Source organism: Solea solea, chromosome 9 (genome assembly GCF_958295425.1).
Source record: "Solea solea chromosome 9, fSolSol10.1, whole genome shotgun sequence".
Lineage (NCBI taxonomy): Eukaryota > Metazoa > Chordata > Actinopteri > Pleuronectiformes > Soleidae > Solea > Solea solea.
In genome coordinates, this window is record NC_081142.1 from 2612148 (window position 1) to 2633244 (window position 21097).

Below are 21097 nucleotides of genomic sequence, written 5' to 3' on the forward strand. Positions count from 1 at the left end.
GAAGTGATTTGTGTCATGTCGAGACAGACGGAGGCAACAGCAACGAATGAGGAAAACAAAGCGAGGTTCGAGTATGACGGGAAACACAAAGACGTGCTTGTGAAAAGTTACAGAAGTGAATTCTACTGAATAAAACATGGTCAATCAGCCGTGTGATGACACGACACTTCTTGTCCCCGCCTGCCCCTGCCCTGCTGCTGTATACACACAAACGCTCCCTCAACCCGGGTCTAATAGCACACAGTGTATAATTAGACCTGGTAATAACATCCGTACCTCATTGATCTGATCACGCCTTGTTTAGACTGCAGTCCAAATCTGATTTTGTAAGCAGATCTGAAATCTGAGCTTCCTGACCAACTGTTCACATTACATATTGCAAGTGATCAGATCTGATCTGCGTGTGTCCATCTTGACACAGTCTAGTCTCGTCCTCCACATAGTTACAGGTCACGTCCCAGAAGAACTAAATAATGACAGAAATCTCTGCCTGTTTCTGTCCCAAATGGTGATGTGGAGCCACGGCGCAAACTTTCTTCTGATTAACTTCCGTCTCTCTGGATCTACATCGTTGTTGTTGTTCGAGTTGTTGGAGTCACGCTGCAAATCATGCAGCAGACACTTTGAAATCCTATCTGGGTTAGGATGAACATGCAAACTCCACACAGACACGTTCTGGACCAGGACATGAACCAGCAACCTTCTTACTGTGAGGCAACAGTGTCACTCCATACAGAGGCAAAATAATAACAACAACAACAACAACAAAAAACTACCAAAAATGACACACTCCGGCTTTAAATCAGCCCATTTTTATAAAAAAAAAACTTTCATTGCTCAAACAGACGATGCATTCCCATGAAAAAACCACACCGTGATTGTTGTGATTGTGTTTTCTTCTGGAAACATTGTCAACATTTTCTCAGTGGACGTCTGTCCGTGCGTTTAACTGCCCGTTGTTGGCGTCTTCTTCTCTGTTGGTCTGTTAGCAGCGGACGGAAAACACTGACTGTTCTGACTGAACGTCCACAGCAGAAAGAAGAATGAGACATTTACGATGGCGTCCACTTACACAAGGCAATGTTTTTGCTTCAGGGTTACAAGACGCACAACAGACAGCACTGAGACACTGAACAAAAGTGGGGGCTGCCCCAATTAGCACTTGGCAGTAGATTAACAGGGTATTGATGTCAAAGCGTCTCAGATAGTGGCTTCATTCAAGTCTACAGAATACCATTTGCATATCGACGATACAAAGAATAGAATGCGGCCGTGTATGCGACACACAGCTGTGGAATCCTTGTATGAAAGAAATATTATGCCGTCTCTCAGTGGGTCTTCTCTCCACATCTGTCTGATGGCTATGTGAGTGATTATTTTGGGCATTCCAATTCAGGATGCCCCCAGGAGGCAAGAGACCAACAAGGGTCTCTGTTTCCTCCAAACGACAACCCCCCCCCAACCCCCCTAACCCCCCTGTCCTGTTTTTCCCTTGCACTCCCATAGGGCAAGGGGCCCTCTTTAGAACTTAACAGACCGTCCACAAAAGATAATCTCTGAGACTTTAGTCATAAACCACAGTCCATCCACTATCTGTGTATCTGTGGCGTGCTGCTGCTGCTGCTGCTGCTGCTGATGCTGCTGCTGATGCTGCTGCCTGGAGTTCATGGTAAAGGCACTTGCTGCACCGCGAGGCCTGGTTTCCATGGTGTCATACCCAGCGTCTCTCTGCGACTGAGGCACGCCATTCTCCTCCCTGCGGCTAAAATGTGCTGCTTATTCTGACTCAGGCTATTGTGGCAGCTCACAAGTGGCTCTCTGAGGAGAGGGGTATGGGGAGAGAAAGGGTGGGGTCAAGGTTCAAACGAAAGGCTCTCATCAGGACTCCCTTTCTGTTATCAAATTTGTTGAGACACAAAAAGGGCTACAGTCTCATTCCCAAGAGCATCTTGAGGGAGTGAAAAGGAGGTTATAGGACAGCATTCTTTGTGGAGCAGCCTCAGTTCTGCAGCTCTGCTCCACAGGCAAACTCTCAGCTTCCACACACAACTGCTGATTCCTGCTCCTCAAGCAACGAACCCTCTCTTCTGTCTCAAGTCATCAGGAGCTCTTGGGTGAGTCTTTCATTTCCTCCTCGTATATCAGTAAAACAATGGATGTTTATAAAATTTTTAATAACTTTAGTAAAAGTTTCATCTTTTATCACTTTAAATGTTTTACTTAAGTAACACTAATGTTTTTTTGTTCACAAAACTGTCAGGTTTATAACATCATAGTAAGTGATTGTCACTTTTATGAGGTAAATCTCAGTTCTTTTTGACAGGTTTTGATGAAGCGATGAATGCAGATGAATCTCTTATTTGATTTTCTACATTCATTTTATTTGTGCAGCATTTTTTGTGCAATTTAAAGCATTTTATAGACACCAATTAACACGGTTGCAATTAAGAAAATATTCTATTCTATGCAGAAGCAGAGCTCCTGCATAGATAGTGGATTAAAAGTGGATTTTATTTAGAAATCCTATACATCATGTTATGTACTGTACTGGTCCAGCTGTTGCAGGTTTGACACATGAACTCTGCAGTGGACCAGAACCAGAACACTCCTCTCATTCTCTCACAATACTTTCCACGTGTGACGGCTGCACAGATCCGCTCTCACACATGTCGGGATTGTCTCTCTGTGGGATTATCACCCTCAGATCTGTATTTATGGAAGTGTTTCCATTCAGTGGAGCTGCTCCTGACGGCGACTGCAGTCCTTTTCTTTGCGAGGACTTGAATAGTCGCCGAGTCTGAGCCTGAGCTGGGAAATGCCACTTGCTGTGGGTCTCACAGAATCCACAGCACACACACACACACACACACACTGAAAAGATCCATGCTGCTTCATCTGACCAGTTCCTAATGTGCCTAACGACATTTCTCAGTCTGCTGAGTTTGTTTAAGACCCTCCCTACATGTGTAGGATGTTATCCCACAGATGTTTTTGTCTTATTCTTGGATCTTTCACAAATACCAAAGTGAGAGAAAGGCTTGTGCTGATATTCGGTCATTTGAGGCTCTGTCGTGTTCGTGTTGATGTTCAGCTCGAGCAGTAAAAGAGGATCGACACAAAACACAAGGAGTGGCGAGTTCATGCTCGGCGGGTCAACTGTTGATCAGTTTTGAGGTGTGTCTTAGGGAAAATTGGAGAATGTGCATTCCTGAGTAGAAAACTGGAGATGATTTTGATTCATTTCAGGCCCAGACCTTTGAAATATCGCACTGTCACACAAGTATTTTATTTCATCCTAAAACTTGGATTAAAGAAGAAGTCTTGTGGAGGGCTTAGGCCGTGTGTTTTTCTCAAAGTAGATGAAATTTGAAATGATCTGTGTTTATTATGCGGCTGCAGCCAGCATGAAGTAATCTTATCTTATTACAAATTCAACCTGAAACTTAAATGTTATGAGATCAAGGGTCACTGATAATGTGAGGTGTATGTCACAGCTTGAGTAATAAAAAAAAGATTTGTAGTGCTAGAAATATTTTTAATAAACCAAATCTGAGACATGGACACACACATTTCCTATTTCTCCTTCATATTTGATAATACAAAAAAATAGAAAGCAGAATATTTTTGAGTGGATTCGTCTGATTGGTGAGGTTTGAGGTTTGTTGCTGTAACTTGTGCATAGTTAGACAACTTTAAAGTTTTGTTGGTGTCAACGTTACAGGACAGCATCGTTGCCCCTGAGACACGACAAATCCGAATTCAAGTTTTAATTCTGACTAATCAGTCGGTAAGATCGCGGTCAGATCGCGGGCAGACTTTGATATTTACATGCTCAAAGGGCATGTCCTCATTAAGGAGGGAGACTGACAACTATTGTTGCCTTGCAGGCACCGTGACTAAGTCTGTCTGTCTGTGTGTGTGTGTGTGTGTGTGTGGGGTTGGGGTGGGGGTTGAAGGGGTGAAGGGTTGGGCAGTTTCCTGTCGCTGAGGTAGTCTGCTGTCAGAATACTAACACTGAAAACAAGGCTGTTCTGAGATGTTCTTCCTAAAAAAAAACATATTTTAAAGGCTTTTTTGTCTTCACAGCCAACCCAATGGAGTCCACTACCATGGAGCTGTCCCTGTCCCTGTTGTCCAATCAGTCGGAGACCTGTGCAGCAGTGGAGACCACAGCTGAGAACACTTTATTTGGATGTTTCTACATCCTGGTTTTCTTCCTGGCGTTGAACGGTAACAGCCTGGCTCTCTGGATCTTCTGTCATCAGCGCGGCACATCTTCCCCGGCGAATGCATTCTTGATGCATCTTGCTGTGGCAGACCTGTCATACGTGATCATCCTCCCACTGAGGGCCACGTACCATCTCACCGGAGGCCACTGGCCCTTTGGTGAGGTTCCCTGCAGAGTTGTTGGCTTCTTGTTTTACGTCAACATGTACGCCAGCCTGTACTTTCTGGCCTGCGTGGCAGCAGACCGTTACCTGGCTGTGGTTCATGCCGTGAGGTCGCTGAAGGTCCGTCGGGCCCGCTATGCTCATATCATCAGCTTCTGTCTCTGGGCCCTAGTTACTGTCTCCATGGCGCCATTGCTGGTCACCCACCAGACTGCAGAGGTGGACGGTGTGACCGTGTGTCTGCAGCTTTACAGAGAGAAAGCGTCGCGTAATGCTCTGATCTCACTGGCTGTGGCCTTCACTCCGCCTTTCCTCGCCATCCTCTCCTGCTACATGCTCATCATCCGCAGCCTGCATCGGGGCTCCAGGTTAGAGCCGGCCGTCAAACTGAGGGCCCTGCGGACCATCAGTGTGGTCATACTCATCTATGTGGTCTGTTTCCTGCCTTATCATGTGAGCAGAGCCACCTTCATCCTCGGGTACAACCACCCGGACTCGTCCTGTCAGACACGGCGAGGCCTGAGCCTGGCCAACCGCCTCACCTCCTTCCTCACGTGTCTGAACGGTGCTATGGACCCGTTGGTCTACGTGTTCGGGGCCAAGAAGTTCCGCGAGACTCTAAGACAAATGTTTTGCAAAAATAAGGCAGGATTATCAGGAGCCACCAGTGGAGAGTTGAAAGGAACACACGAGAGCTCCATAACTGCCAAGTCAGAGTTCTGATGAATTCAGAATCCAACTCAAGCACTGTGTGGACTGAAAGCTTCTACATCCCAACCAAAGTTAGTCTGACTGTTGCTTTTGCCAAACAAAAGGCAGGGACTTTTTCTTCCATGTGGTTAATAAGCCACAGTAAATATCTTATCCCAAAACCAATGTCCACCCTATAAAACTTTTCATTCCCCACTCAAATGAACTCCTACATATTTAAAAGTTTGAATTTCCTTTTTTTTTTTTATCATAGAGCACAAAAGACAAGATGTCGCAGTAAGATGATTTTTGGGAGTTAAAACAAGAAGTATATTTTTTTATGGGCCCTTTTTAATGTTAGATACTTTGACTGATCAAAAAAGACAGAAAGCACAAGTGTAAATAATCAAATGAAAGATGGAATTCGTTTCACTTTTCTGACTTACATAAGTAAACAGAGTCTCCATCAATGTCATCGCTATAATCTGCAGCTCTTTCTGCTAAAGCATATTAACCTGCCCGATGTGAACAAGGCCATTAAAATGCATGTAAAACATCACAAAAATGGCAAAATATGGGGCTTTTTGGAAGCAAACAACAAACAATTAATTTCAGTTTAAGACATTTCTGCAATGTGCATTAATGTTTAAAAAGTCAACCAGAGACCCTGAAACATAGATTATATTACATGGATTGTAACATGTGATTTTCTTAAGCCTGTGAGTTTTGTCCTTGGTCAAAGAACTTGACCAAAGCATTTTACACGACCACTCACTCGGCCTTTGTCAACCAACACACCATCAAGTTCGGATTAGGACTTATGAAAAATAATATCTGACAAATGTACTGTACATAGATAACCTTTACTACATATTTGTATCAAACTAATTTAGCTTTCTTTATTCTGAGCTAAAAGCTAACGTCAACATTTATCTCAGAAACACAGTTTCCTCCACACGCAGCCTCAGAGCTGGAGACTCTTTGCAAAGCTGTGCCAAGAACAGGAAGTTGAGAAACGCCCAGCTTTTCAAATGGCAGTGAAAGCACCAGCAAATCATATTGATTTTATATATATTTATATTGAAAAGACTTAACAATCCTAAAAACGTGTGTTAATCTCCAACAATTACCAGGGAAATGTCTAAAATCTCCATATTTAACAGAGGAGTTTTGGTGTTTTTAGCGACAGCACTGCTAATTGCGAGCGGCGACACAAACCCTGCCGCTGTGTTTCAGTCCAGTGATTGTGTCAGACGGAGTCTGTGCTCCAGTCACGGAGGAAGTTACTGAACAAATATGTTTAATGAACTGATTCCAGTGATCCGGTTACATTGAGAACAACTGCGTTACAAGTCACTCGTTTGTGTCGTGTGTAAAACAAAGTCACAGCAGTTTCATGCAGCTGTGCAGTCATGACTCCGCCCATGTTGAGCAGGTACTATTTTTGTTGTGGAAAACTCACTGTAGTTTTGCACGGCCGTGCTATGACGTACTGGAAAACGACGAGTCTGAGACCCAAACCGAGTAGAGTCGAGTTGAGCCAGAGTCGTGCTACAACTGTATCATGGAAAAGCTCCATTAGACCTTAGACTAACTACCTTAAATCTGAACTAAAAGCTAATGTTTCTACTGCAGCACTCACCGACAAACTGGCCAGAGTGTGTGTGTTTGTTGTTTGGAAGCAGAAGCTGACCATGCAAATGCATAAAAACTACATTTGTAATATGTAAAGGTCGTAACTAAGAAGATCCACTGGGTTTATTTATCAAAGCAGCAGCATTGAGTAGAAAAGGCTGAACCAGCGTGGCAAACCTGACTCTTAACATCGTTAAGATAAAAACACACTCGTAAGTAATTAAGAGACTAAGTACAGCCATTTTTGACCTTAAATTATTTTAGTTAAACTAAGTAATGTGGAGATGAAGTGACCTGAATACACGATGCGATTCACACTCTGTGCTTAGACTTAACATAACATAATGTCTTTTTATCTAAGGTGTTTTTTAGAATCCAACCACAAATGCATGTATATATATTTTCCATTACTGACAAATCTTGATTGTACATACAATATTTTCCTCATTATCCAGCTTCCTAACTCTCTTTTGATATCCATTTATTGTTCTGCCCATGTTCTACTGTGACGTGTATGATAAACTATTCATTCTTATTTTACTGTGAGTAATATTTTGTAACCACTATCTACAAAAAATAATGTTTGAAACAGAAAGATATGGTTCGCATGCTGTTTAAAGTGTCTTTACAAGTTGTTAATTATTGTTTTTTATTATTATTATTTTTGTAAAACCTCTTTGCAGATTAAATATCACATCTGACAAAGTGACTCACACTTTATTCCTTTCTTTTGCATCATGAAAGCATGTGAACGTGTTTCAGCTGTTGTGTCTTGAAAGGAAAAGTCATGATTTCACATCCTCTGTGCAGAAGAGCATGTGCCGACGTAGAGTACATGTGTGACACTTTGACGCCGCGCGAACTCCGTTTCAAGTGCAGGGACAGAAACCTCTGAGGCCGCAGTGACTCATCGACGTGTAGTTCTCGTTTTGCGTCACATGACCCCTGTTGTAGTTTGCAAGTGGCTCATTTCCCTCCTCATATTTCTGCAAGACTTCCTGTCCATCACATGAACATGGCAAGTCATTCTAAACTTGTATTTCCTGAATGTGTGAAAACTACAGAAAAGCCCATAACTCCCCTGATTCATAGATTCGTATTAGATGAACCGATGTGAACCTTTGTGAATATGAGTGCTTGTTTTATTTATTGTATTCCAGGACAAAAGAGAGATGATTTAAAGCTTTGACAAATGGAAGTGGAAGCCAGTTGAAAAATGTTTTATACTGTGACTTTAGTGACAGTAAAATATTTGACTAAAACAAGTAAGAATCATTAAATTTTCCTCTGTTTTTTTTTTTTTTGTTACTTCCCCTTTCCACTTCTTTTGTCTGAATTATTTTCACATCACTTTACTGGATGTTTAACAGAACAAACAGGTGGAAATGAACTTAAGAGCTTGGTGTGTTTACTGTGATAAAGATTTCTCCTCAGCATGCAAAAGTCTACATTTACACTCACTATATTTCTGGTAAAGCAGGCAGAGTGGTTGGACCAGGGCCGCCCTCTCTTCACTTCTCAAATGAGGAAGTTCAGAGCAGAGCTTGTGGCCGCTTCCTTTTACAGCTCTCTGACACAAGTGGATGAACAAGTGAAAGAAAGGACTAAGTCGTTACGCAGCATGAAATGATGAAAGCAGCAAGAGAGAAAAGCTGAGTTTACTTGGTTTTGCTGGAGAGTAGTTTGACTGGGGCAGGTGCAAAACTCCCACACTCTGATTCTGGCGTGAGGAACAGGATGCAGAGTTATCAGCCTTGGTACCATGGCAATATAATTCGATCCAAAGCTGAGTATCTTCTATCCAAAGCGGCAAGAGATGGGAGCTTCCTTATCCGGGACAGCGAGTCCATACAGGGAGCGTATGCCCTCTGTGTTTTGTAAGTACACATAAATTATTATGACTGTTTATGTGCTGCACTTTCACAGAGCGAATAATGATTCCATATGGTGAGCAACAGAAGCCGTGTCAGTGTCAGCCAATGAAATAAAAACTACTGTATTTATATTTCAGATAAAGCAACTCCTGCATAAATGTCATCAATAATGTCAAAACTAAAAATATTAAAAGTTAAAGTGTGCCCGGCTGAATTACAGTTTGTAATGTTTTTGCACTCATTTCCTGCAAAGAAAACATATTGAGCTGCCAGACTCTGCCATCACTGCTATTTATATCAATTAAAAACGCTGTGGTAAACACAGTGAATGCACCAGCCATCACATTTTGTTCTTGTGTGAGTGTGTTTTTATTGACTCCCAGAGTCATGCCATTTTCCTCTGACACACATTTGCATTTTTCAACCACAGATACCAGAACTGTGTGTACACATACAGGATCCTGCCCAATGAGGACAGGAAGCTCTCTGTCCAGGTGGGTTAATAGTGAGTTTTTATTGTGGTTATATTAATTGCTAAGTAATGACAGCATGTACTGTATCTGAAGGTAAAAGGCTGTTTCCCCTTTGAATATTCAAATATAAACACTAGCACATGCAGTTTTTATTGGTTCTGCAGGTACAGCCTGTATTTGTAGGCATATGCAAAACATTTTTTTGCAACGGTAGCAGTATGATTCTTGTGTTGGCAGTTATTGATCTTCACCTTCAGTTTTGCCTCTCCAGTAAAATATTGTGAAGTATGAAAACATTTACAATACATGTATACAATGGGCAAATCCAAAGATCTGAGCTGTGCAGCTTAACTGACATTTGATCAAATAAAGTGACTTAAATATTTGCATTATGCTTTAATATGATTTGTGTGGAGAACACAGGAACTAAGAAACTGCTGCAGCAATGTGTTTTAAGAATTATACAAACTTGCACAGCGATGTGCTTTCTGGCTTGACATCTTTTTTAACCTTTGCTTTAATTAAGCATGAAATGAACTGTATATAGAAACGAAATCTACCTGGAGGAAGTGATCATAGCTTGAGGCTGTGACAGACAGATGTTCACTCAGTGTCATCAGCAAGAAATTAAATTTATCTGGGGGGTGAAAAGTGAAAGTAAAAGGTCTTTTTTTCTAACCACTTTTCACTGATCTAATGGAAAATATAAAATCGAGAGAAGAGTTCACGTAGACTTTATAGGGACTCAGGAAATCCAGTTGCATTTACTACATACTGTAACTATGTCATAGGAATTGCTTTTGGCAATTGTGAAGTAATGTGAATGGTGTGAGATAGAAAAAGACGAGGCATATATACATGTGCTGTAGTCTAAACCAAAACACATTAAGGGGTTATCAAGACAAAAAAACTTACTTAGAAAGTAACCCTGATGATTTATGAGCAAGTATTGCTGAGCACATTATAGGAGTGATGTACGATTTTGAGGAAAACAAAAGACATACACAGCATTGCCACTTCAGCATCTCATCTGATGGCATGAATGAAACATTGTGGTAGACAGGAAGTAAGCTCTCTCTAAAACAATTGGAACACATGCCATTTTAGGGTCACATTAAACCTTCCTCCATACCTAAAGGGACGTCATAAAAACATGTCCCTGCTGTGATGTGCTCCTCAGGCATCTGAAGGAGTTCCTATCAGGTTCTTCACCATGCTGACTGAGCTGGTGGAGGCCTATTACAGTCCCAACATGGGCCTGGTCACGCATTTGCAGTTCTCTGTCCAGAGGGAGGAGGAGGTAGATGAGGAACAAGGTCAGACATCTTCACTCCATCAGTAATATAGAGCAGAACATGTGCTTGTCATAAAACATGCTTTATGTCTTTGCACTACAGAATCCAACAGTCTTCCGCCACAGCTTCCACCCAGGAACTTCCCACCCACTGATTTCAAAGATGCTGACTACAAGTCTCCTGAACAGTCCTGCAAATCTTTGTCCGACACTTACCTGATGAGACTGCAGCATATGGACCTGTCCACGTATGTCACATTTGCAACTATCTACAACCAGATCAGTCATCATACAGAGGTTTAGCAGTGCAATACGCTTAATTCAGTGATTCCCTTGATTTTGGGCAAGGATTTGATTCAGTGATGTGTTTGGTTGATAAGTGAAATACGAGACAGCGTTGCTTTAATTTTGCCCCTGTGTTACAAACCTCCAGAATATCCGAGGAGCATCAAATGGCCATCCAAGAATACTTCATGAATTCAATCTGCTTGGATGTTGAACAACTACAGAACGGTAACCCCAACCTCCCTGGACTTAAGAAGCTCATAATGTCTCTCTGCAAGACTCTTAACAGGTAGAGTTACCAGACGCAACACGAAGACTATAATGCACAGTGCTGAATATAATGTATGTGACTTTAACTCTGATCTTTTCTGTGAGGCAGTGAAATTTCAAATGTTCTACCAACTCTGGAGGTCGTCCATAAAGCGTTGGACCAACAGCTCTCCCCGGGGTTTGGCCAATATCCAAAAGTAATTAGAAGTATATTTCTTTGTATAAGAATCAACACACAACAACAACAACAACAACAAAACAATCCTAATCATAATGTATTACTTTCCCTGTTTCTGCAGATTTCTGCAGATTCAGGTCAGTCTGTGTCCTTTAGGCTCGAGCGACTGACAAAACTGCTCTACTCAATAGAAGATAAGGTAATTTATCACGGCTCATTGTTTGAAATGTCAGCAGATGATGTTAAAATGACAAACCTGCTCTCGACTTCTCTTTTCAGACTAAAAGTTCTGTGTTTGAGATGGTTGGATTTGAAGGAGGTCACAGGAAATCCCTCATTCCGGCTGTCACATTCGAGGTGCTTCTACAGGGTTGTTAGGAAAATTAAATGATATAACATTAAATGTTTGTTTGACCCATTTCCTCTTTCACACTCAGGTCAAACAAGAATCTCTTGGTATTTCCACAAAGATGTTCCTGAAAGTGGACGTCGAAAGTGGGAAGCTCTACTTCAAAAAGTCAAAGGATGGCCCTGAAGATAAATACTTTGTGCACAATAAAAGTAAAGAGTTGTTATATAACCTCATTACTTATAATATAATATAATATATAATATCACATAGTATTGCTATTACATTATTGTTTACTATTGTAAACATTTTCCGTTATACCTTCCTGTAACAGCCTTTATGGGGCCCTGAGCTGAATTAGTTTTTTGGGGCGTGCTTGACTATTATTGATTACTGACAAATATAACACTATAAATTGCATTAATTACAGTTATTATGCATAATTTACACCAAGCCACTGTCACTTCTTTAAACTTAGAGGGCAGTAAAATAATAAAAAGTATTAATTTGCATTTTTGTATTTAAAGTGAAGCACTAAGTGTGGTGATACTGAATACTTGAATTAAACAAGCAATGTTAACAAGTAGCTGTAAATAGCTTTGGACACTGCTCGTTTTAAGGAGTACTGTGATTATTTTCCAGTTCTGCAGCTGGTGAAATCTCAGACGATGCATGCCAAGCTTGTCATCATGCTGGAGACGGAGAAAGAGAAGGTTTTGAAGAAAGACTTTGTCTTCGACGACACGAAGGTAAACAACATCTGACAGTTTGCCAGCTTCTGTTAATCTAAAGGCCCAAGAATCAAGTATTTAGCTCAAATATACATTAGGCATGAATAATGATGGGCGATGTTCTTCCAGTCTGGAGATACAGGTGCTGCCATCTTGTGCTTAACCAATTTAACATCAAATAAGGTTTAAAACGAACATTTAAACACTTGTAAATATGAAAGGAGAGAGCTAAAATGTTATAATCAGCCATGTATGAACATATTTGGTGTGACTCTCCACCCACAGTTAATACAGCTAGATGAAGTTCACTCCTGCGGCATAACCAACTATTTCCTTCTTGGAAAGTCGTTCGGTTATGCCAGAAAATCGCAACTCACTAGATTTGTCGCTAGTTGCTTTTTAGAAGAAAAAAAAAGTCGTTGGGGTTTGTGTAAAGTCGCTAAATGGTTGTCAACACTGTTGTCTGTTTGTTCATGCTGTCTCAGTTTCTATGATTACATACATTGTAATTTGTGGAGCATCTTCTTCTCTGTTTTTGGTATAGCGTTACAGCGCCACTTACAGGCCTGGCATATGAACTACAGTTTTTCACTTTCAACAGCTCTCATTTCTTCCATATACTATCATCCAAGGAATGACCTATTCATTTATTGACCGAGGTCTTAGGATTCAGTGGCATCTAACAAACAAATATCGTTACATTTTGATTTAGTTCCTAAATTCTGATTGTTGTACAATGTGACTGTGTGACAAGCGTTATGTTTTATATAGTGGGTTCATTTAGAGGCCAATAACACAAAACATGAGAAAACATGGTTTCAGTCGCTGTTCGTTTCAGTCACGTGTAATTCATAAGGTAGAAGTGAAAGTGTTTGTAATCAATAATCTTTTTTTTAAACCAGAAAAGGGAGGGTTTTTGCCAACTACTTCAGCAAATGAAGAACAAATACTCTGAAAAGCCTGAACCTGACATGATCTCAGTATTTGTTGGCACCTGGAACATGGGTAAAGTTGTCAACATCTTTAATGTTTAATATTTTGACAGATAAAGTAACATTATAGTCAAAGATTTGTCCATGAACTGCAGGAAACGCCAGTCCTCCCCACAAAATGAACACCTGGTTTCAGTGCAAGGGCCAGGGGAAGACGAGAGACGACACCGCCGATCACATTCCACATGATATTTATGTGATTGGGACTCAGGAGGATCCTTTGGGTGAGAGGGAGTGGGCAGACACCGTGAAGGGAGCCCTGAGGAACATCACAAACATCAGCTTCAAACAAGTGAGTGTGACGGTGCACAAGCATCAGAGCATGCAGGTGCAGAGCTGTGTTCATAGCATACGTGTCCTAACCTAATCCAGGTGGCGATTCACACTCTGTGGAACATTCGGATTGTGGTCCTTGCCAAGCCTGAGCACGAAAACAGAATCTCCCACATTTTCTCTGACAGTGTGAAGACGGGCATCGCCAACACGCTGGGTAAGCTGTTCCACTTCTCCACACGCACGTCCTATAAAAGAGAGATTAGAGATTAGAGCTCCATTGCTGATGGTGTAACAACAACAGTGTCTTCTTCAGACCTCAGAGACATTTATTCCTTAGACTCCAGTGAGTTGAGCCAATTGCTGCTGACATTGGTTAAAGGAGGGTTGTTGTATTTCATTTATTTTTGGTTAACAGGTTCAAGCCTATCTCAGGGCTAACAAGCATAGTCACATAAGGTTTTTCTTTGTTTTATTTCAAACATGTTAATAAAACTTAAAACTTTAATGTTTCTTGACAAAAAAAAGCATCAGCATCTGTAAAATCCTTCTGACCTGAGGGAGATCCACACTTGACCAAAACATTGTCCTTGGTGGGGTTTTAATAACATAGAGTAAATATGCAGGCGATCTCGCTTCAGTTCTGTTTTCAGTTTTCACTGATTTCACAGGAAACAAGGGAGCAGTGGGCGTGTCCTTCATGTTCAACCGCACGTCGTTTGGCTTTGTCAACAGTCACCTGACCTCCGGAACCGAGAAGAAACTCAGGTCATCTGCAGATCACACAGAGCACCACGGTTCATTCAACAAACCGTCAGCCCCTGAAAACACACTGTTTTTACTGTATTTTGCAGACGCAATCAAAACTACACCAACATCCTGAGATTCCTGAATCTGGGAGACAAGAAGCTGAATCCGTTCGACATCAACCATCGGTTCACTCACCTATTTTGGCTCGGCGATTTGAACTACCGTGTTGAGTTTCCATCTAAAGTGAGTCACGATGAATGCCCGTTATTCTATAGGAAGGACACCTTATAACCATGTTAAAGCTACAGTAGGCAAGATCACTTGAAGCATAGTTGATTTTTGGGTTTTTAAGACTTATTGAAGAATGAGAAAAGATAACGTTATGGGATTAAAGCTCTCTGTCGTAGTGAAGACCCACTTCTGATATAAACATAAAGGGTTCATTCTGTAGTAATGAAAAGCAACAAACATTACAAAAAAGTCATATATTTATAATAATTATTATAATTTTCCAGAAATCTTGCACATATATGTTTATATGTGACCCTATGACTCCGAACTCTCTCTGAAATTCCACCACAGGAATGAATAATCATTAATGCCACCAATATTATGCCTACTGTTCCTTGACTCATTCATTTATCATTTTAATTAATTAAATAAAGCCTAAATTAAATGAAATCTCCCTAATTATTATTTTTTATTGATGAGTTCATCTCCAAACATATTTAACATAAATAATTTGCAAATGTTCAGATACCAGCTGATCTGTGTCTGCTCTTTGTTTACGTCTCGCCATGGTATTCACCTCAGAAACAAGAGAAGCAGCAGTGCTGCTGGTTGTCAGGCACCTGACCTCAGCCACTAACACTTTAAAGCACAAAAAGTCACTGTTTCCCTTCACAGGAAGCTGAGTACATTGTGACAAAGATCAAACAGCAGCAGTACCAGGAACTCCTCTGTAAAGACCAGCTCAGCATCGAGAGGAATGACGGAAAGGTCTTTCTGCATTTTGGTGAGCTGTGCCCACACTTAGAAAAAGTCTTCAGAGAGCTGGACATTCTCAACACGTATCAATTAAAAGAAACTTGTCTTTGATTGTAGATGAGGAGGAAATCACTTTTGCACCCACCTATCGTTTTGAAAGAGATACACGGGAGAGATATGCCTACACAAAAGCCAAGGCCACAGGGGTAAGCTCTCACTGAGTCAGACGTCTTTTTCCCGTCGTGCCCTCGGGTGCTGCAACAGTAAAAGCAACTAAAACTGAACGGAAATCTCAATTGACCCTGAACATGCATTAGATTTAACACAGAAAGGTCAAAAGGTCAACGTGAAACGACGCCATGGCTCGTTGAAAATGTAGTATCTCGCTCATCCACATTCAATTCCATGTTTTTTCCCTTTAAGACAAAAAGAGATGTCAGAGTTTCAATCTCTCTGGACTTGATCCACATCAGCAGACACCACCTCTCATACGTTACATGACCGACATTTCACATTTAATGAAGCAGTTTTTATCACATCTAATATGTACATCATCGGGTCAGGAAGTGACATTCTGTATTTATGTCTCTGACTTCATTAACAGACAAAATATAACTTACCCTCATGGTGTGACCGTGTTCTGCGGAAGTCATATCCTCTGGTTCATGTTGTCTGCCAAGCATACGGTGAGTCAGTCTGCATTACAATTTCTTTTTGTATGTATTTGATATTTGCTATAGGGAAAACTGAGAGTGTGTTCAAATGTTTCAAATTTCATTTGGCTTTTGATTGAATTCCGATTTATTTATGATCATTTTATTTAGTTTTACTCCTTAAAGTTTTACAGAAATGTATCCCTTCCTATCCCAATTCTATTTTAGTTTAATTTATTTATTATTTTTCTTTGTTCTCATGTTTAACATGGCTTATTAAACTTATTATATTACATTTTACACTTTGAACTGTGAATCTGCTGAACACTATTTAGCTTTTTATTTATTTTTCAATAAAGTATATTGTCTTGTCTAACATTTTATTTATGTAAAAAGTTCTATACGTATGTGTGCGCGTGTTTTTTTTTACTTATTTATTTGAAAATGTTAAAATTTTGTTGTAAAGAAATTCCATTAAGTAAAAAAATCAAAGAAATTTTCATTTGAGACCAAATTAAGTTATCAATTAAAAACTTACATTGATATTTTGAAAAAAATAACGTTCAGGAATGTTTTAAATTACAATTTCTTCAATTGCCTGGAATTTGCAGGTTGCACAAATGACATCATGACGAGTGACCACTCACCTGTATTTGCCTCATTTGAAGTTGGTGTAACTTCACAATTTGTCTCCAAGCAAGGTATAATCACACACACACACACACAATCCCGTACATTTCACATATACATACAGTTGTGTATTTTATTTTCAGATCCAGACAGTGCACCTGAAGGCGGGATACAAATCATGAACTGTGTGGCCACATTGTTGACAAAATCAAAGACGAAGTTCTTCATTGAATATCATTCCAGCTGCTTGGAGAGTAAATTTATTTTTTATTATTGATCACATCTCATTCTCTCGATTTACTTTTTTTGCTTTAAAATAAAAAAGAACACAAATTTTCAATCTGCACCCACAGAATCTGCAAAGACTTCAGAGGGCGAGAACACAGAGCACGCCAATGGGTCCATTAAAGTTCGCTTTGGCAACCAAGTGGTGGTAAAGAGCAGAGGCAGCTTTTTTTGGAAATGAATTTTCCCCTGGCGTCACTCACTCATCATCCCCCATCTTATCTATTTGTTTTTTTCAAGCTGACCCCCATCATCTCTGACCCCGAGTACCTTCTGGACCAGCACATCCTCATCTGTGTGAAGTCGACAGACTGTGATGAGTCATATGGTGATGAAAATACAAGCAGTTCATGGATAAAATGCAAAGTTTTTTGAAATGTGGTTGTAAGAGATACTGACACAGAGTCCGAAGCTCTATGTGCTGTGATGTAAAATCCCTGATTTTCTGTATGGATATTGATGCAGAAGATTGAGTGGTTTTAACACAGATTTTCAGTTTCCTCCAGGAGAAAAAAGGAGGTTGGGGTGATGTGAGGAACATGTGAAGTGAAGAGCATTATTCTAAAGATATAATAGATTTATGCAGGAATAGCCTTTTTTATGTGGCTAAAATGTGTTTTCCTTACATGCCACCCTCCATGTCCCTCTCTGGTTCCCAGTGCCTTGTACAACCACACTTCAAAAAAAAAACCCTGAACAATGCCTTAAAGGTGTGGTTATTGGTGTGTTCTTTCACAGGTGAGGGCTGTGTCGCGCTGCGAGCTGCCCAGTTCTGCTACACAGAGTTTCAGGTCACACTGACTCACCACGGAGAGCAGACAGGAGTCCTGACAGGTGGCATCCAGCTGAAAACCTCTGAGGGCAAATGCACCGAGAAGCTTTATGGTGAGTCAGGAAATCAACCCGACAGGAAATGTATTCAGCGCATTCAACTTCAGTCCTTGTTGCACGGATTCTTATTGTACTCTGATTTCAGATTTCATTCAAATTGAAAGGGATGACCCCGCCACATCGAAGTGTAAAGGCGGCGACTACAACAGGTGAGACATTTGTACACTCGTGGTTACATGAGAACGTCTCAGACTCGATTCCCTGCTGTGACACTTTCTGTCTGTCTGCTTGTCAACAGGAGCTCCAGCGCCCAATCGCAGGATTTTTCTAACCCCAATTACATGGGAGTGTCTTACAAAAGTGGGAATGTAGTAGATAGAGGCTGGAGTTACAGTATGCCACCAAAGACTCTTGCTGTCACTGGGCAATGCAGTAAAGACTCCAAGAAAGGTGGTTTTGATGCAAGCATACGCAGTCCCACAGGAAAACCTGGTCCCACGTGAGTGTCGAGTGTTTTCTAGTTGCTGTGCACTTCCAATGACTGTACATGAAGGTTTGAAGGTTCTCAACCTCAAACTAAAGATCAGAAGGCATTTCCTGAATAAGCTGAAGGAACTTGGTATATTTTTATTGAGTTTTCTCTTGAATTTTAGATAAGACCAGATACAGTGAGTAAAGGAACCTACCAAGTTTTTGCATTTTTGACATAAAGGTGAATGCTGAGAGCTTCTGTCTTTAATTTGGAGAGATTTCAAACGGTGCAGAATTTAAATTGTGATCATCTGACACGTTTGATTCCATATGTCACATCAGTGTGGCTTAAAGCATTGTAGAAACGGGTAGCGGATCATTTTGTTAAAGATATAGAAACCAAAAACAAGAGAAACACAATAGTTGTGAATCACTGACTCAGCAGTCCAGACGAGCAGAGGTTGCAGAGGAAAGTGGAAGTGAATCTGTGCTAACATGCTCCTCCTTTGTCTCACAGGAACGAGGATGAAAAAGCAACAGGAATGTTTGACAATCCGCTTTATGGTGCAATGGTAAAATCCCATGGGAGGGGAAAGGACCAAGACTTCCAACAGAAAGACCACCTCACACCCCCAGACCCCCAGTTTACATCCACCAGACCAGCAACAGATGGAGATGCTGAGCGCCCTCCGGTGCCCACCCCACGCAACCGCTCCTTCACCTGCTCTGAGAACAAACCTCAGCTACCGATCCCTGGCACGTCACATCCTTCAGCTCACAAGAAACCAGTGGTGCCCTCGCGCTCAGAGTCTGGGATAGGAGTCAGCCGGCCTCCTTTACCGGCTAAGTTTCGACCAGGCATGCCGGATCCTCAACCCTCTAAACCCAGAGACTACAGAGAAAACTCCGAACTCCCCAACAAACTCAGACCTCCAACAAGACCTGGCCAGCCCCAGTCTCACAAAGATGGTGAGGAAAACTCTTTGTCTTATTGTTCCAGACAGATTTAAAACAAATAGTGATGTCAACTCTTTTGTCTTCGCTTTTTTTGTCTTTCTTTAGTACATCCGGATGTTTCTAAGACGGGCCGTTCTGTGAAGTGAGACCAGTCCACAGCTCTGCTGGTCCTCAATAACTGTACAACACAAACACACACACACTGAATTAGTGACATCTCATGGTGAGACTGCAGACTGTAGCAACATATTGACGTCTCTGGTTAGTTTGTCCCCTTAAATGTTATTACACACTGGACCTTTAAGTCTCTGCCACTCCCTCACACTCCAGAGTGGACGTTCACTTTGGTCAATAGTCATGTTTGCCTTCTTGCTGAGGTTTAGATCAGATGATATATTTTGTCTTTCTGTATGAAGCTACAGCTTGTGCTCAGTTAGTTTAGCTTAGCATAAAGGCTAAATACAGGGGGTAAATAAAGCTGGGTTGCCTCTGTACAAATATCCTTTTCTTCTTCTTGCTAAGCTAAGATTAGCGGCTGCTGGCTGTAGCTTTATATTTCTATCTCCTCATGTAAAGGAATACTTTGCATTTACCAATTTGCATTTAGCGTTGTATTACTAGAATAGGGGTCGTATTTTTGAAACATTGTGTCTAACAGGACCAAGTGTCACTGGTGGTCACATAACAAAAAAAAGAATGAAGATATTTCTCAACTCAGGAGAAACTGAAGTTGGGAAGCACAATCTTTCAAAAATACTACCTCTATTCTAGTAATACAACGCTAAATGTTCCTTTAAGCCTTAGCAAGAAAAGCTTTCTTCTCAAAGTGTGGAATTATTCCTTTAAACTCAGACTTAGTATCTGCTGAGCTTGTGTTATGACATAGGACTAAACTGAGTTACTCTGCTCTCAATATAACAATTCTGTTACATTTCATGTGGAGATTTACACTATATATTAGCTAAGGTTTGTTTACTGAACAGTATTATCTTGCACGGACATCGACGTTTGCCTTAAGGATGTATAAGCAATTGCTCCAATAAATGTAAACATTAAAGCTTGGTGATGGTTTGCATTTTTCACAGTCAGTCTAAACTCTGATGGATATTAACACCATTTAGTAACACCATTTTGCCTCCATCTGCTGTTGCCGAAAAGAACTGCACACCAAGTGCAAATACGCCATTAAAATCACTTAAGCTGCATATGATTAAAGGCTCACAGATGTCTAATGGTTATTTAATTTAATCCTTTCAGAGGTGAGAGGACTAAATTAAATAAGTAAAAAAGAGTTGCACTGGATGCTTGTATGACTGCAACTACTGAATATTTACATTTTTGATAATAACTCTTCCATTAAGTGTCAGAAAATCTAAAAATAAAATTAAATCTTGACGTGTTTCCAAAACTTAAAATGACAACATCCTCAAAGAAAAATTTAAAGTTAAGAAGCTGAAGTCAGAAAAACGAAGGAAATAAACTAATCAAAAAGTAATCTATTACTAATTGATTTATTGTTGCAGCTTTAGATATGTGTAAAACAATTCTCTTTACAATTCTCTTTTCTTACGTCATGTGAGTTCATGAACAATTAAAGACCTGGACAAATTAGATTATTACTTTCCTTCAAAATGAGAATTAAAAAAGGAAAGAAAATCGAGAGGAGAGAGAGAATGAGGCGTTATTACCCACTGTAACATGAACTTACTATTGTTTTTAATTATTTAAACATTAGATCAACTAAAACTGCATGTAGGCTCCTACATACTGAATATATCCCCTTACCCACTGATGATGGCATGTCCATGGTCAAGAGAAAAGGAATTGAGCTCATCACCAAAAGGTCGCCTGTTCAACCAGGGCCCAGGGGTTGTGGTGCCCCTGAGCAAGGCACCCAATCCCACATTGCTCCCCTGGTGCACATAAGTGCTGCCCACTGCTCCTGTGCCCGGCTTGTGTGTGTGTGTGTGTGTTCATCAATGGTGTGTAACAAGACAGGGTTAAAAGCAGAGTTCAAATTCATTATCACGAATCAGTGTGTGAGCAAAAAGATTATAATTACTCTATTTTAATGGACAAAGATACAAACAAATGTTTA

General features: G+C 40.7%; 2 protein-coding genes across 2 annotated transcripts; both read left to right on the plus strand.

Annotated features, from left to right (window-relative positions):
* The first annotated feature begins 1622 nt into the window (after positions 1 to 1622).
* On the plus strand, positions 1623 to 7421 carry gpr17 (G protein-coupled receptor 17). Its single transcript, XM_058637418.1, has 2 exons — positions 1623 to 2114; positions 4087 to 7421. Exon 2 carries the CDS (start codon positions 4095 to 4097, stop codon positions 5112 to 5114), a length of 1020 nt encoding a protein of 339 aa, XP_058493401.1. The 5' UTR covers positions 1623 to 2114; positions 4087 to 4094; the 3' UTR covers positions 5115 to 7421.
* An 823-nt stretch (positions 7422 to 8244) lies between these two features.
* On the plus strand, positions 8245 to 20070 carry inpp5d (inositol polyphosphate-5-phosphatase D). Its single transcript, XM_058637384.1, has 27 exons — positions 8245 to 8593; positions 9021 to 9084; positions 10244 to 10379; positions 10461 to 10605; positions 10791 to 10931; positions 11022 to 11109; positions 11212 to 11289; positions 11370 to 11447; positions 11528 to 11651; positions 12082 to 12188; positions 13073 to 13175; positions 13258 to 13454; positions 13535 to 13652; positions 14107 to 14203; positions 14290 to 14428; positions 15092 to 15200; positions 15290 to 15378; positions 15777 to 15858; positions 16437 to 16526; positions 16599 to 16709; positions 16809 to 16888; positions 16981 to 17068; positions 17479 to 17625; positions 17717 to 17780; positions 17870 to 18070; positions 18560 to 19011; positions 19105 to 20070. The coding sequence occupies exons 1-27, from the start codon at positions 8454 to 8456 to the stop codon at positions 19143 to 19145; spliced, it is 3309 nt and encodes a 1102-aa protein (XP_058493367.1). The 5' UTR covers positions 8245 to 8453; the 3' UTR covers positions 19146 to 20070.
* Positions 20071 to 21097: the final 1027 nt, after the last annotated feature.